The sequence below is a fragment of the Fusarium oxysporum genome, chromosome 3 (genome assembly GCF_000149955.1).
Source record: "Fusarium oxysporum f. sp. lycopersici 4287 chromosome 3, whole genome shotgun sequence".
NCBI lineage: Eukaryota > Fungi > Ascomycota > Sordariomycetes > Hypocreales > Nectriaceae > Fusarium > Fusarium oxysporum.
Window position 1 is genome coordinate 3337428 of NC_030988.1, and position 13701 is coordinate 3351128.

General features: G+C 48.2%; 2 protein-coding genes across 2 annotated transcripts; one reads left to right on the forward strand and one right to left on the reverse strand.

The window, feature by feature from the left end:
- Positions 1 to 7939: 7939 nt before the first annotated feature.
- FOXG_19344 (uncharacterized protein) lies at positions 7940 to 9096 on the reverse strand (the record flags this gene model as incomplete). Its single annotated transcript, XM_018399557.1, has 2 exons — positions 7940 to 8006; positions 8186 to 9096. 2 exons carry the CDS (start codon positions 9094 to 9096, stop codon positions 7940 to 7942), a joined length of 978 nt encoding a protein of 325 aa, XP_018242665.1.
- A 2053-nt stretch (positions 9097 to 11149) lies between these two features.
- Positions 11150 to 12934, forward strand: FOXG_06684 (uncharacterized protein; the record flags this gene model as incomplete). The annotated part of the gene is made up of 4 exons (XM_018385355.1): positions 11150 to 11290; positions 11418 to 11465; positions 11517 to 11638; positions 11695 to 12934. 4 exons carry the CDS (start codon positions 11150 to 11152, stop codon positions 12932 to 12934), a joined length of 1551 nt encoding a protein of 516 aa, XP_018242666.1.
- Between the last annotated feature and the right edge of the window lie 767 nt (positions 12935 to 13701).

Here is a 13701-nt window from a genome sequence, read left to right on the forward strand (position 1 = left end):
TGGAGTGGATTTGGATGGACTGGATTCACAGTTTCAGAAATTTGGACTGGACTGGATCGAGTATGGCAGGCTATAGAGGTGACTGTTGCAAAACCCCTGAAATCACTGCAAGTGTGCTAAATTGGGTTAGCGGCATATTCACTTCGCCCCGCAGTACATTGCACTCTGTACCTCAGCCAGCTTGAATTTCTCGATTTCTAGCGTCGCGGCAAGATCCTGTCATAACCACGAGGCCGCACCCAGACCTGCGTATATCGATATCCACCGAAATTCTGGCCCTCATATCGATATCCAGATAAGTGGGAGAAATTATCTGGATATCGATATATCCAGGTAGATATCCATACAGCCACATAGCCACTTTAGCAAGGTTGATATCCAGATAAACCACATATAATTCTTGCAGGCTAGAGGAAAGAACAAGAAATTGCCCTAATCTAGAAAGTCCTCTGCCTCTGTTTCAACGCTAAATTCAACAGCAACGCTCGAAATAACGCCCCTGCCGCCGTGAGACCTGGGCACAATAATACCCTCGCGCATCCAGTTGCCCACACACTCAACCTTGAAGGTTCTCACAGGTCATGCTCTCTCTATCCCATGATAGCGTACGCCGCGCCGATGAGAAGTGAGACTCAAGGTCAGATGATTCAGGAGGGATTGAGAGGATATCAATTGCCATGCAGGATAACCGCGGATATGTTTTCCTTTGATCTCGATGTAGCCACCATCCGAGTAACGAGAGGGAAAGAAAGCATCAATCCGAGGACGTTTGACTTCCCTTTCATCATCTAGAACATCAGAACTGCCCCCAATGAGCGTGCGATCGAGGGAAGAGATAATATCGGCATGGCACCGCCGGGCATGATGCCATGCGTTGTCCCGCGTCCGATTCGTCCAGGGCTTATCGGCAGGGTAATGGAGACATCGATACATCACCATGCCCCTAGATTTGCGCGTACGTGACCCACCGGTGGTGTTCTGGGTGTCTTCATCAGGATACGTTGCGTTGAAGAAGAGGAAAAAGTCCAGAGACGTCCCAGTAATGGGCTGGTCCGAAATCGAGGGCGTAGAGGCGGCGGTGGTCTGAGATGATGTCATGGTCGATAAATCACCTGGATAAGCTAATTGTGCTAGAATACCTAGGGCCGTTTGAACGAGTACTGAGATGGTGGTGCTGATGAAATTGAGAGAAACCTTTTCATCATCTAATCAGTTGATAAGATCTTTTCAGCCAATCAGAGAGCGGTATTTAGGTGGACATCAATCTGGATATCCATTTAAGAGGCAGAGAGTTAACGTGGTTGATAAGCATGCCGACCAGACAAGTATGCCGACCAAAAATTTCAGCCTTAAACTTTTAAATCCATTTAAAAACACCACAAACCATCTAATCAAGTAAAACTACTTACTATACTCTTCCCTAGATGTCTCAATTACTACCTGACAGGTTCTTGCATTATGCCCGGCCTTGCCGCATACACCACATCGCCGACCACCCGGTCGATCCGACCTTCCTCGAGCACCATTTCTAGATGATTCGGCCACTACCTGCGCATCAACATCCATCTGATCAATTACTTGCGATGCTTCCTGTACAGTCATTGCCCCTCCTTTCTGTAGTCTAGTCCTTTTTGCCCTCCGGCGCCGGCTTAGTATCTCATTTGCATCTCGAAGATTTCGCACCTCATTTCTCAATAAGACAACCTCATGCATAATTGCCCTTGTTGCTTTAGTATTTGACTTTAAAGCCTCTATAATTGACTCTGGGGAGCTGCTTTTATGTCTTCTGATTCGTCTTTCCAGGTATTCAGACTGAGATTGAGCCTCTGTTGCTGTCTTAGGAGTCTTTGAAACCCATGGGGTTGATGGTTGGCTGACCTCCCCGGGAGGCGTTGGGGTTCGTAGCTGCACATCAAGCTTTGAGATCACGGTTTCTGGGTCAAGAGGAGCAAGTCCAGCTCCTCTAAAACCCCCCCGGATATTGCTTTCTGTAAAAGTAGCTTTAAAGGCGGCATAAAAGGCCGGGAAGAACTCAGTCTTGGAAATATGGGTTATAGAGCATCTGATCAGATGCTCTATTTCTTGACCATAAGCCTTTTTCAGTACTGCAAAGCACCCAATATCGAGAGGCTGGAGTAGATGGGATGCATGAGCAGGCATACAGAGCGTGATAATCTTGTTCTCCTTGCAATATTTCTCAAAGTCGGTAGAGTGGTGGCTTTCGTGACCATCAAGGATCAGAAGACGATACCGAGCATTTGATCGTTTAGTTGTAGATCGATCAAAGTGCTTTAGCCACTCAAGACCCAGCTCATTATTTGTCCAACCATTTTGGCTCGTTGCGATAACCCAGTCGGCCGGGAGGTTGCTTTCTCGGTACCAGTTGGCAAGGTGGTATTGGCCCGCACCAATGATGAATGGCGCGATCGATTGACCTTCTGCATTAATCGCCTGGATTACTGCAATCCATTCACGATTTCCAGGCTGCACTGATTTTGGTCTTCCTTGCCTTTCCGAGCCTGTAACTGCCATTCCGGCCATTATAAGGCCCATCATAAAGCCAGTCTCATCAAAGTTCCAGATATCATCTGATCGGATACCGTACTTTGCAATTGTATTCTGTACAAGCCTAAACCAGCCACGAATAATAGTCGGATCTTCGCATTTGGCTCTCTGGTAGTCATATCTCCGAAATAAACGCGTCTTTAGCTCTGGTTGCCGCTTGACGAAGTTATGAGCCCAGCGCTTGCCAACAGGTGATGCATCGCGGCCAGCGAGCAGAGAATTGGCTATTTCTTCCACAAAACGCAGTCGCGCAGGAAATCCTCGGGAATCTAGGTCAAGGAGGAATTGAACTATTATCTGTTCTTCTAGATCAGATAGTTTCCGTGACTTTGGGACCCAATCGCTTCGCGATTGAATGCCATTCCTTCGGTCACGGAGGGTACTATATCCAACCTTATATATAGTAGCAGCGCGTCGGAGACGTAATTTTGGGTTATTTTGAAGGGCCTGAAGGGCAAGAAGAATTCTAGCTTCATTTGAAGGTTGTGACATAATGGGTGGTTGAGAAGTATCTGATCAGATGGAAATGATGTAGGATGAGGGATTTTTGGTCGGCATACTTGTCCGGTCGGCATGCTTATCAACCACGTTATATCGATATCGATATATATCAGTATCGATATATCCAGATAGCACAGTTGATATCGATATATCATATCCAAATACGCAGGTCTGGCCGCACCAAACCAGCAGAATGCATTTTAATTAATTTGAAGCAAGATGCGGTCTCATGCAGGTATGACATGCACGGATGGGCAGCTCAAGATTAAATGAGCGCCTGGTTTTCTATCCACAGGAGCGACGAGAGTCGGTCTCTTACAATTACGTATGCTCAGTCTGCTGATCTTCTAGACAGCATTCTGCCTGTGTTTTGGGGTTCATTCCAACCATGAAGTTATTCACGGCGGTCGTGATCCTTGCCCTCGACGTGCAAGAACATTATCGCCTTCTCCGAGGTGTATGAAGTCGCTAAGCTCTTTTGAGTAGGCGGTTACTGCGTTAAACCACTGCTGACCAGAAACGGAATTGCCGCGTTAACCACCATGGGCTGTTGTTTATATTGCGCTGTAGTGCTGAGTGAGACATATATATTTGTTAAACTAGATTGTTGCTTATTGAAATGAAAGCTTTTCTCGGTTTATATCTCTAGATAATTTCATCTCGGACTTTGAACTTTAATTCTAGGACTTTCAGACTAAAGTCTGAATCCTGAAGGGAAGGGGGATTCCCGGGGTTTCCACCATAGGCTCGCCAGGCTGCTTTTTATTGCGAGTGGAAGAGGAATGGCCAGTCGGAGTTTCGCGATGTCTGAAACAGGATGAGCTGTAATCATGGAGTACAAATCAAAGCTTAGGCGGCGAGTGTATTTACAAAAATTCGACTCAGATTGTGTTCATGATAATATGTAGGTGTTTGCGCTGTGGCGCTTGTCTACCAGTGTCGCATTAGGTATGTGCTTTGAGGGACAGAAGATCAGGCCATTAATAACGAGTAGCAGTCGTAGGTTGATTAATCATTATCGAGACTTTCTTGTGTAGAGTATTTCCATTCCGCAGATTTACTTAAACCGTAGTGCCAGATTACTGACATAGTCGTTTCGTGAAGCCGTGAAGATCATGCCTACTCTGCGACAACCATTCAGCTGATGTGTTGATACTGTAGGCAAATTCAACTAGCTGGAGAGCTAAAGGCTACAGCGCGAGCCCGCAGCTAGTCCGCAGTACATTTTCCCGACGACCCCAATGTACTCAGATGACTAAGAAGTAAAGCCCCTAAACCCAAATGGAAATGACCAGGAGTTTTGCAACAGTCCCCCCTATCGCCCACCGTAATCGAGAGGTCTGGAGCCTCCTGGAGCGCCAATAGATCATTCCTAATTAGGAAAGAAGCGAGCCTGAACTCCACTTTTTATTTCAGGCATATTGTTCCGCGTGGTGTTGATTAGTCTCCACGATGCTAAACCTGTCAAGTCCTATCAGCAAACCAAGTCAGTAATGCAGCGCAAAGGTGAGACGTCCATTTGCCTATATAATAAGCAGCAGCACGAACCCGATAACATGCCCTTTACCATTTGACCAACAAGGTAATTGACGTCCCAGAATGGCCGTACCAACAATCACCCACTTCTTCTCTCGTTCTTCTAATAGGTCTTCAGAGTCAGACAATGTTGTTCTCGCTCCAGAATCGATCAACAATACCGGTAGTCGAGATCAGGATGCCATGATCGAGCCAGATGAGTTCAAGCTTCAGGGCGAGCAATATACTCGCTGTTCTGTGATCGCAAGAGGCCCTAGATCAACAAAGAAACGCACGTCGGTGATCTGGCTATACGGTGAGGATCTACAGTCAAAGAGAGATCGGAAGCGGGTATGGTACTGCTACCTCTGCGAGAAACAGCGTCGTCAACAAGAACTTCCAGCAGTCTCAAACGGCAATTCTACGGCACTTGATCATCTCCACCTGAAACATCATATCGACAAGACTACTGGAGAACTTAAGTCCTTTCGAGGAGACTCGGTGGACTCGAGCCAGCCCTCGATATCCGATTACCAGGACATGAAATCGATCATCTTCTCCCGCCGCTTAGATTGGTTCAGGGAACTCCTAGTCCGCTGGCTAGTCTGTTGCCATATCGCCTTCTTCTAGATCGAGAATGACTCCTTTCGCGACCTCCTCTTCTATCTATTCCCACCCTTAGCTGATCTCCTTCCAAAGGCAGCATCGACCATTCGCCAGTGGGTGATGAATATGTTCGAGGTGAGGAAGGAGAGACTGCGGCAGGATATGCTTGACAGTCGGAATTCCATTTCGCTGTCCTTTGATCTGTGGACGTCGCCGAACTACCTCGCAGTGCTTGGAGTAGCAGCACATTTCATCGACAAATCTGGGCTGCGTCGAACTGCTGTCTTGGCGCTACGCGAAGTGGAAGGGGAACACTCAGGGGAGAACATCGCCGATGTCTTGTTGTAGGTCATCAAAGATTATAAGATTACTGACCGAGTTGGCTATTTCATGTCCGATAACGCATCGGCCAACGATGTTTGCGTTGACTTTGTACTGCGCGCTGTCTACCCAAGGATGTTAGATAAGCAGCGAAAACGCAGACGCCTCCGGTGCTTCGGGCACATTGTGAATCTCTGCGCGTAGGCTTTCCTTATCGGAAAGGACGCCGAAGTCTGCAAAGATCTAGACGCTGCGTACAGGGAAGGTGATATGAAGCGAATCCGGGAGCTCTGGCGGAAGCGCGGCGCCATCGGAAGGCTTCACAATATCATCAAATACATCCGAGCCAGTCCTCAGCGCCGCCAGTTTTTCAGATCAATTGTTTGTGGGGGAGAACTGTCTGAGTTTGATGGCTTAGAGGTGAGTTTACGCCCTCCATAAACCCATAGTCAGAACTAATAATTAGCCAAGCTTATCCAAAGCCAGCAGACACGCTGGAATTCATACTTCACCTTGATCGGTAGAGCTCTTAACGTCAAGGAGCGAATTCAAGTCTTCTGTAACCAGTATGAGGCTGGCCAGAGCCAGAAAAGCCTCACCGAAGACCGCCTGTCTGAGAAGCAGTGGGACGAGCTTGCACACCTTAATGATCAGCTGGAGACGTTCTATGACGGAACCCTCTCTACGGAAGGCAGGCTTTCAACACTAGCGGATCACTTTCAGACACTTGACTGGCTACTAAATGAGATCCAGCAGGCCAAGATTAAATTCGAAGAACTCCACAAGGAGGCTGTTCGAAGGAACACCAGTCGAGGAACTGTTGCTGCTGAAGCTGATGACTTCGCATTTCTTGCCGCTTCAGCGGAAGCTTCCTGGCGTAAGGCGGAGGAGTACTTCAAGAAAGCGGATGAGACACCAGCATATTATGCCGCTATTGCGCTGAATCCGACTCTCAAAAACCAGTGGTACATCGAGACTTGGACAGATGAAGAAAAGAAGTCATGGATCCCGAGCGTTACGAAGCTTGTTAGGGGGCTCTGGCTAGAAGAGTATCGGGGAAGACATTGTACAAAGCATACGTCAGTTTCCGCTTCGTTCTGCCCAACTTTGCCTGCTCTGGTTAGAAAGGAGAAGGCTTTTGTGGCGGTCAAGAGCCATAAACGACTGAAGCTTCGTCACGAGGCCCTGGCAACCGACCCTCCAGCCGTCGACTTGCTCGATCAGTTCCTTGAAACAAATGTTATCCGGCTTGGTGAGGACGAAACCTTTGACGCTATCCGTTACTGGAACGATCGCTACTATACGCAGCCGGATCTAGCCCGTATGGCTCTGGATGTCCTGGCCGTTCCATCAATGTCAGATGAGTGCGAGCGGCTATTCAGCAGCGCCAAGATACTGCTTTCCGACCGGCGATCGAGGCTTAATATAGATATCATTGAAGCCAGCGAGTGCCTCTGATCCTGGTTCGGCCCACCTGCACAGAATACTTTTGAGGATATCAACATCGGGAGACTGTTGGAAAATCCGGGAATCCCCCTTATCTTCAGGATTCAGACTGTTAGTCTGAAAGTCCTAGATGAAATCAATTAGAGATATAAACCCGAGAAGAACTCTCATCTCAACAATGAACAATTAAGTTTCATAAAATATATATTTTCACCCAGCACTACTGCGCAATATAAACAACAGAGACTAGAAGGGGATCCTGATCTGCAGGGGACTCGGCACGGCGGGGAGGGATCTGAAATTAGAATGGGTAATAAGGACCTTCAGACCGTTGAGCAAGAGGGTTTTCTGGATGAGGACAATACCACTCAGGATGGCTTGCGGTAACCAGTGTAATTGATGCCAAATACATAGGTACCGCAACATCATTGAACAGGGATCGATTCCGCAGTAAATCTCGCGGCGACTCTTTTCGCAAAATACTCCTAATCCATTTGGAGAATTGGATTTGCATTGGCGGTCCTGGAGCCCCCAGCCCTGTGCATTGGACTGGACTGGATCCGACATCGAAATCCAGTCCAGTCCAATCCAACAAGATCACTGGCGGCGCATATATCGGAATCCCTTTGACGAGTATCGTAAAGAATCTCGTCAGGCCCCGACTCTATTACAACCACCTTCATCGATGACTACCTTGTTGCAAGCCGAGGACGCGGCTAGCAGTTCTATATATGCTGTTGGCGACGAATACAGCGATTGGTTCCATGACATCCATAAGTCTAACCAGAATATCCCATATCCTATTAGCCATTGGTATAAGAGACGGGAAGAATATCCACGTCTATTATAAATGGCTCTCGATATGCTCTCTATCCTTCCTATGTCTGTTGATGTTGAGAGGCTCTTCTTAACATGCGGTCGAATGGTTCGAGACGATCATGCCAGGCTGGGCGCTAGTACGATTGGGATGCCACAGATGGTGAGATCATGGCATTGCGGAGGCTATATTAAGAGCACGGAGAAGCTCCTTGAAGATGTCAAGGTGCCAGGAACTGATCTGTTAGCTGAAATGAGCTTTGCAGAGGCCCGGGAGACAACGGGTGGGAGGATCACATGTACTGTCCCTTTATAGCGTCCACGCAATTCCATTTCGACGTCCATCCATTCTACAAGAGGCTGCGTGGATGGAAATGGAATGGACCGCCAGCCTGTGCCCATCTTACTCGCGTACGCGCCACCGAAAGAGATGTTGAAAAGTACTGAGTAAGCGGGGGCCACAAGATGGCTAGAGAAGGTAGCCTGTAGCCTTCGCGATGGAGTTATCGGCACACAGATCGAAGTCTGCAATCTACAAGCGTACTTCCTCTCGGATGATGGTGTGTCTAACAAATGACGCGACACTCCACTGCTTCTCGAGGATACATTTGAATCTCGGCGAACTGAGGCGTCTTCGTCATACGAGGGGGGTGCACTTTCACCTAGATAATCTGCAGTTTCATCTGCGGCCGATTTTAGGTTCGAGAAAGTCCACTGAAAATTCCGGAATGTTTGGCAATCTAGCCTTTGAAAGTCCCTGTAAATATGGAGGGAACTATGATCCGTGGAAAGATTCTGGGAAGGCATGCATGGTAACTCTTCGGAGGAATAGTAGGTCTTTGCGCAGATGACGGGTTGGACTACGACAATAGTGTATCGTAGTCGGCGAATGGCCGCGAAGTCGCAGTCGATAGTGATGTCAAATTCGCATTTAGTCGAAACCGGGGCTTGATCTGATGAATACGCGAGTGGCGGTGGCTCCTTCGTGGATATAGTGACAAGTCCCAGGCGGCCATAGAGAATGGTCTTCCATAGTGGTCGGCGTACGCGAAGTGTGAAGTCGCTAGGGAAACTTTGGGTATCGATTGGGGGCGGGACTTCATGGTACGGCAGGAACTCAATCGGCTTGCTCATTACAACGGTCATCAGCGAGTTCGTTGTTGTGGGCTTATGCAAAATGTATGTCAGAACAATTTGAAGACAATATGATATCGATATGTCCGGGATGGGTATCGGGCTCCAGGAGTAGAAGTAAGCATTCCGAGAGTTAAAGGATGGAGGAAACGTATAGCGTGCAAGCTGAGCAAACTCGGACCCATCCGGCATGATAAAGAGGAAAGGAATGCTGTATATATACTCAGAGGTCCATACCTCAGAACTGAGGTCTTGCGGAATGGAAGGACGACATGCAACGGCTAAGAACTGCACTATATCAGTTCTACTGCATGAAGTTACATCATCTGTAGGACTAACAGTTTGCAGCCGTTGCGTCGGGTACCATTACCAGTCACAACTATTGTCGTCTCTGTACCTATATATGGGTTAGTATAAGCACTCAGAAGCATTACAATAATGTTGTTGGCGGTAGAAGAACGCAGCTGAATGGACGCACTGGGCTAACCTTGGAGATAAACTTCAGCCCTGGTGAAATGCAGAGGATGTTTTGCCGTTACGTGAACTCGCCCTTCCAGTTTGTCGGCCGGTCGCACGCAGCTGAGAGTGTCTCTACCCAAGAGGTCTATATCCACGTTGAGGTTATCCACGCGGGAGCGTGGAATTGGAGGCTCTGCCATGGTCACATGTAGTGGCAGCCCTGCATGTCGCTTTCGACACGTCGTAGGCAGGTCCTGGGCGAAGCTATATGCCCGGTGCAAAAAGAGTCGACCTGGCAACGCTTCGCTGGCGTCTGGCGGCGTATCTGTCCCTGGCAGCACGTGTGAAAGCGAGCCTCAACATCTCCCGCGAGCTCGCCACACCAGGATATCGCCGCTAGTGCACTCTCAATCTCACCGTATGACTCTAAAGCGCCCAATCTGATCACAGCCATGACAAGATCCCGGTTATAAGGACCAAACTTGGCCAACGATGATCTGCACTGTTACGTCACCAGCTGGTTCGTGGATTTGGGAACCGTATCGACCCAATTGATTCGGATTTCCTAGTGGGCCTAGATACCCCATAAAACTTTCCAATCAAAAGGTATGTAATGGGTTCCTCTGACCCATCTCCTGAGTGCGTGAAGCCCTCCAATGCGGTCACGACAAGGGTATCAGGCCAATCAGAGTTCTCGTTAAAAGCGATACCTCACTCTCGCCTATCTTTCGCCCAAGGTTTAAGTAGACGTATGGTAGGACCTTAACAGTCACGCCCCCTGAGGTCCTCTATGAAGGGCGCTAGCTGTTAAAGGCATAACACTGGGGCGGGGTACGCCTTGGAGGGCTTCACGCACTCAGGAGATAGGGGAATCCGAATCTTTCAAGTCGATATGGTATGTTCTGCCAAGCGTAAAGCTAATGCAAGAAACTGCATCTAGCCAGTGAAGCAAGGTCCCACTCTTCGGCAAACGGTCTCGCACTGCCGAAGGCTGAATGGGTCATTCACTGAGGTGATCACGACCAGTCGTTTGATTCTCTCGGAGGTCTTAGAAGCTAATCTCCGAGCCTCTGGCGCAGGATGCCTTTCTGACATGTGTCAAATTCTGCCCCTTGGAGGCTTTACTGTTTACGTGTGCAATCTTAAATGACCCCTGCTTGCATGTGACAACCCAGCACCTGTTCAACACTTTCCTGGTGAGAAGAGCGGGGATGGAACTCAGTGTAGAACTCTTAAAACCCGCTTGAGCCAATCGCAGCCTTGCCCTGACAGTCCCCTGCAAGGCTGAGTGACCAATCACCTCGCGGGGATGACAGAGCCCCAAAAAAGCCATGAAACTCTGACCATTGGCCAATCATGGCCTGGGTATGACAGTCCTGGCCATGTCTATATGAGAGTATCCATTGCCTTCGGCCCTCAGAGCTCCTGGTCGTCCCTATGTTCTTAATTAAGGTAATATGTTGATTGGTAGCGCAGGTGAGTCAGACCGTGATCGCCAAGAAAATATGATTCTCATCCAGCACCCACGTGCTGCATAGGACCATGTGCCATTGGCTGGCGCCAAGAACCTCTAAAATGAGTTTCCTTCAAATGGTCCATTACTGTGTAAGCTCTACGTTTACAAAAAAGGCCATCCATTACTCCTTGACCAAACACACGTTCTCTCCATCGGTTCATCTGCTTCCCTCTACCGATTTTTATCTCCTTACTGCGAAGCACTGGAGGTGTCCGCCGCATTGGAAGCGAGCCAGTAAGGAGATAAGCTCTTACACTTCGTCTAGCTGTGATGGGCCACAGAAAGATCGCGATCCAGCGATCGGCAAGACTCAATACAGCCAACCTTGGTGAACGGTTCTGGAACATCATTCGGGAGAATTGGTATCTGGGTTTCACTTCTTTTGGAGGCCCGCCGGTCCACTTCAAGATCGTGAGTGGCACCTACTGCCCCTGAACCGTTCTCTCCTCTTCTCACGAGCCAAACCCGATGCTAGATCGGCTAGACTGGATGGATCGAAGGCAATACAGAGCCGATGGCTAACGATATTCTACGGTAGTTTCATGACAAATTTGTCGCTAAGCTTTCATGGATCGATGAGCAAATGGTAGGAATTTATTTCAGCTGACAGAGAAGCTTTGTTGCTGACGTTGTCCAGTACCAAGAGCTGTTCAGTGTCTGCCAAGCATTCTCAGGCCCTGGCAGCACTAAGATGCATTACTGCATCAACCTTCTCCACGACGGCTTCCTCCCTGCTCTCTTTGGCTTCCTCCTCTGGAGGTATGTTTCAGTCGTCCGATCCTGCAGTGCAAAGCTAATAAATTGGTTGCAATTAGTCTTCCAGGGGCTCTGGGGATGTATGGACTTTCCATCGGAGTCTCTAACATTGGCGAATCTCTTCCTCGAGCCGTCTATGCTCTCCTTTCCGGTCTCAACGCTGCTACCGTCGGCATTATCGTTCTCGCGGCCGTCCAGTTATCTGAGAAGGCCATCACTGACAAGATGACCCGCATTCTAGTTTTTCTCGGGGCCTCAGCCGGCATGATGTACAATGCGCTCTGGTATTTTCCGTTGTTGATGTTTCTGGCTGGCGTCGCGACGGTTATCTATGACTTCCGCTGGCTCCATGGCCCTATTAAAGTCATCACTGTGAGTTTCCAGAAAAAGGCCAAGCATTCTCAGAATACATCAGAAGAAGGTGTCGAGATGCAAACCCAACAGCAAGCCACCGCAAGCAATGGTCACGAGGAATACAACGCAGGTGCTGGACCGTCCGGCCGCGGCAAAGACGGCGAGCGGTCGAGCCAGAGAATCGATGGAAATGGCACCCTCCCGCTTACTGAGCAGGAAGCATCGACGGCCGAAGATCAGTCTCGGATAGTCCCTCAGGAGCGACGTCTCAACATCAGCTGGAAGTTCGGGGTACTGCTTATAGTCCTCTTCCTGCTCTCTTTCATCGTCGTTATGGTTCTACGCGGTACGCTACCCCATAAATCACGTCTATACAGTCTCTTCGCCAATATGTACCTCGCTGGTACTATCATTTTTGGCGGTGGGCCCGTCGTGATCCCGCTTCTCCGGGAATATGTTGTCGCCGAGAACTGGGTTAGCCCTCGAGATTTCCTTATCGGACTCGCCCTCATCCAAGCATTCCCAGGACCCAACTTTAACTTCGCGGTTTATCTTGGCAGCCTGACTGCCATCAATGGTGGATATAATTCCGCTGCCGGTGCAATCCTCGGATTCCTAGGAATCTTTGTTCCCGGACTACTCACGGTGCACGGGACTATGGGTGTCTGGAGTGCGATACGCGGGTGGAGATGGGTCAAGTCGTCTCTCAGAGGAGTCAATGCGGCTGCCGTTGGCCTCATCTACACTGCGGTATATCGTCTTTGGCAGATCGGCCATATCGATGAAGGTTTCCAGCAGGGCACCAGCCTGGCTGTGGATCCTTGGTGGGTCGTTGTGACGGCCACAAGCTATGTCGGTGGCTATTGGTTTCGGGTGAGCCCGCCTGTGGCAATTGGTACGGGAGCCGTCATGGGTCTGATTTGGTATGGTGTCGTCTCAGACTGATGGGCCATTTGCTTCTTTGTTGTGGTAGTATCTATTGGCAATAAGGGAAGAAAGCCTTAGTTTAGTATGTAACGTATGTGATAAGCGAGTGGCACAGTTATACTGTGCATGTTAAAAGCTAAACCTTAAATTTTTTTAGAAACTGCTATGTAACGTAGTTGATAAGCGATCCGACCAGACAAGTGATCCGACCAAAACACTGTACAGCTAAAAATAGCTTACCCTATAGTAATTTCAACCTTAAATAAAATAGCTAAAAATCTAGTAAAAATAGCTTATATAATAGTATAGTTAGCTTTATTAAAAAGTAATTTTTTAAGATTTTTAGCTATTTTATTTAATATAAAAAACCTTAAAATACAGTGTATTTTACAGTGTAAATAGACTTTAAAGTTTACAGCTCTATAGAATTTTTTTAAAAGTCTAGAAAAATTAATATAGTTTAATTTAGGACTTATATATAGGCTATTAAGATTATAGTCATTTTAAGCTAAATTTAAAGCTTTTATAACCTTTTAAAATTCAGCTTTTAAGGTGTAGGTTAAGTTGGTCGGATCACTTGTCTGGTCGGATCGTGTTACGACCCCCGCGGTTACGTCACGTGTACCCCACAATTTCATCCAACAAATCACCAATCATGGAACAAGTCATGCGGGACGACCATTATAAGGACGCCGTCGTCCCATGGAGCGATGCGTCCCAAGGACGACCGCGTCCCCCTGAGGCAGCGTCCCAACACCCAGGACATTAGTATATAGAACACATTC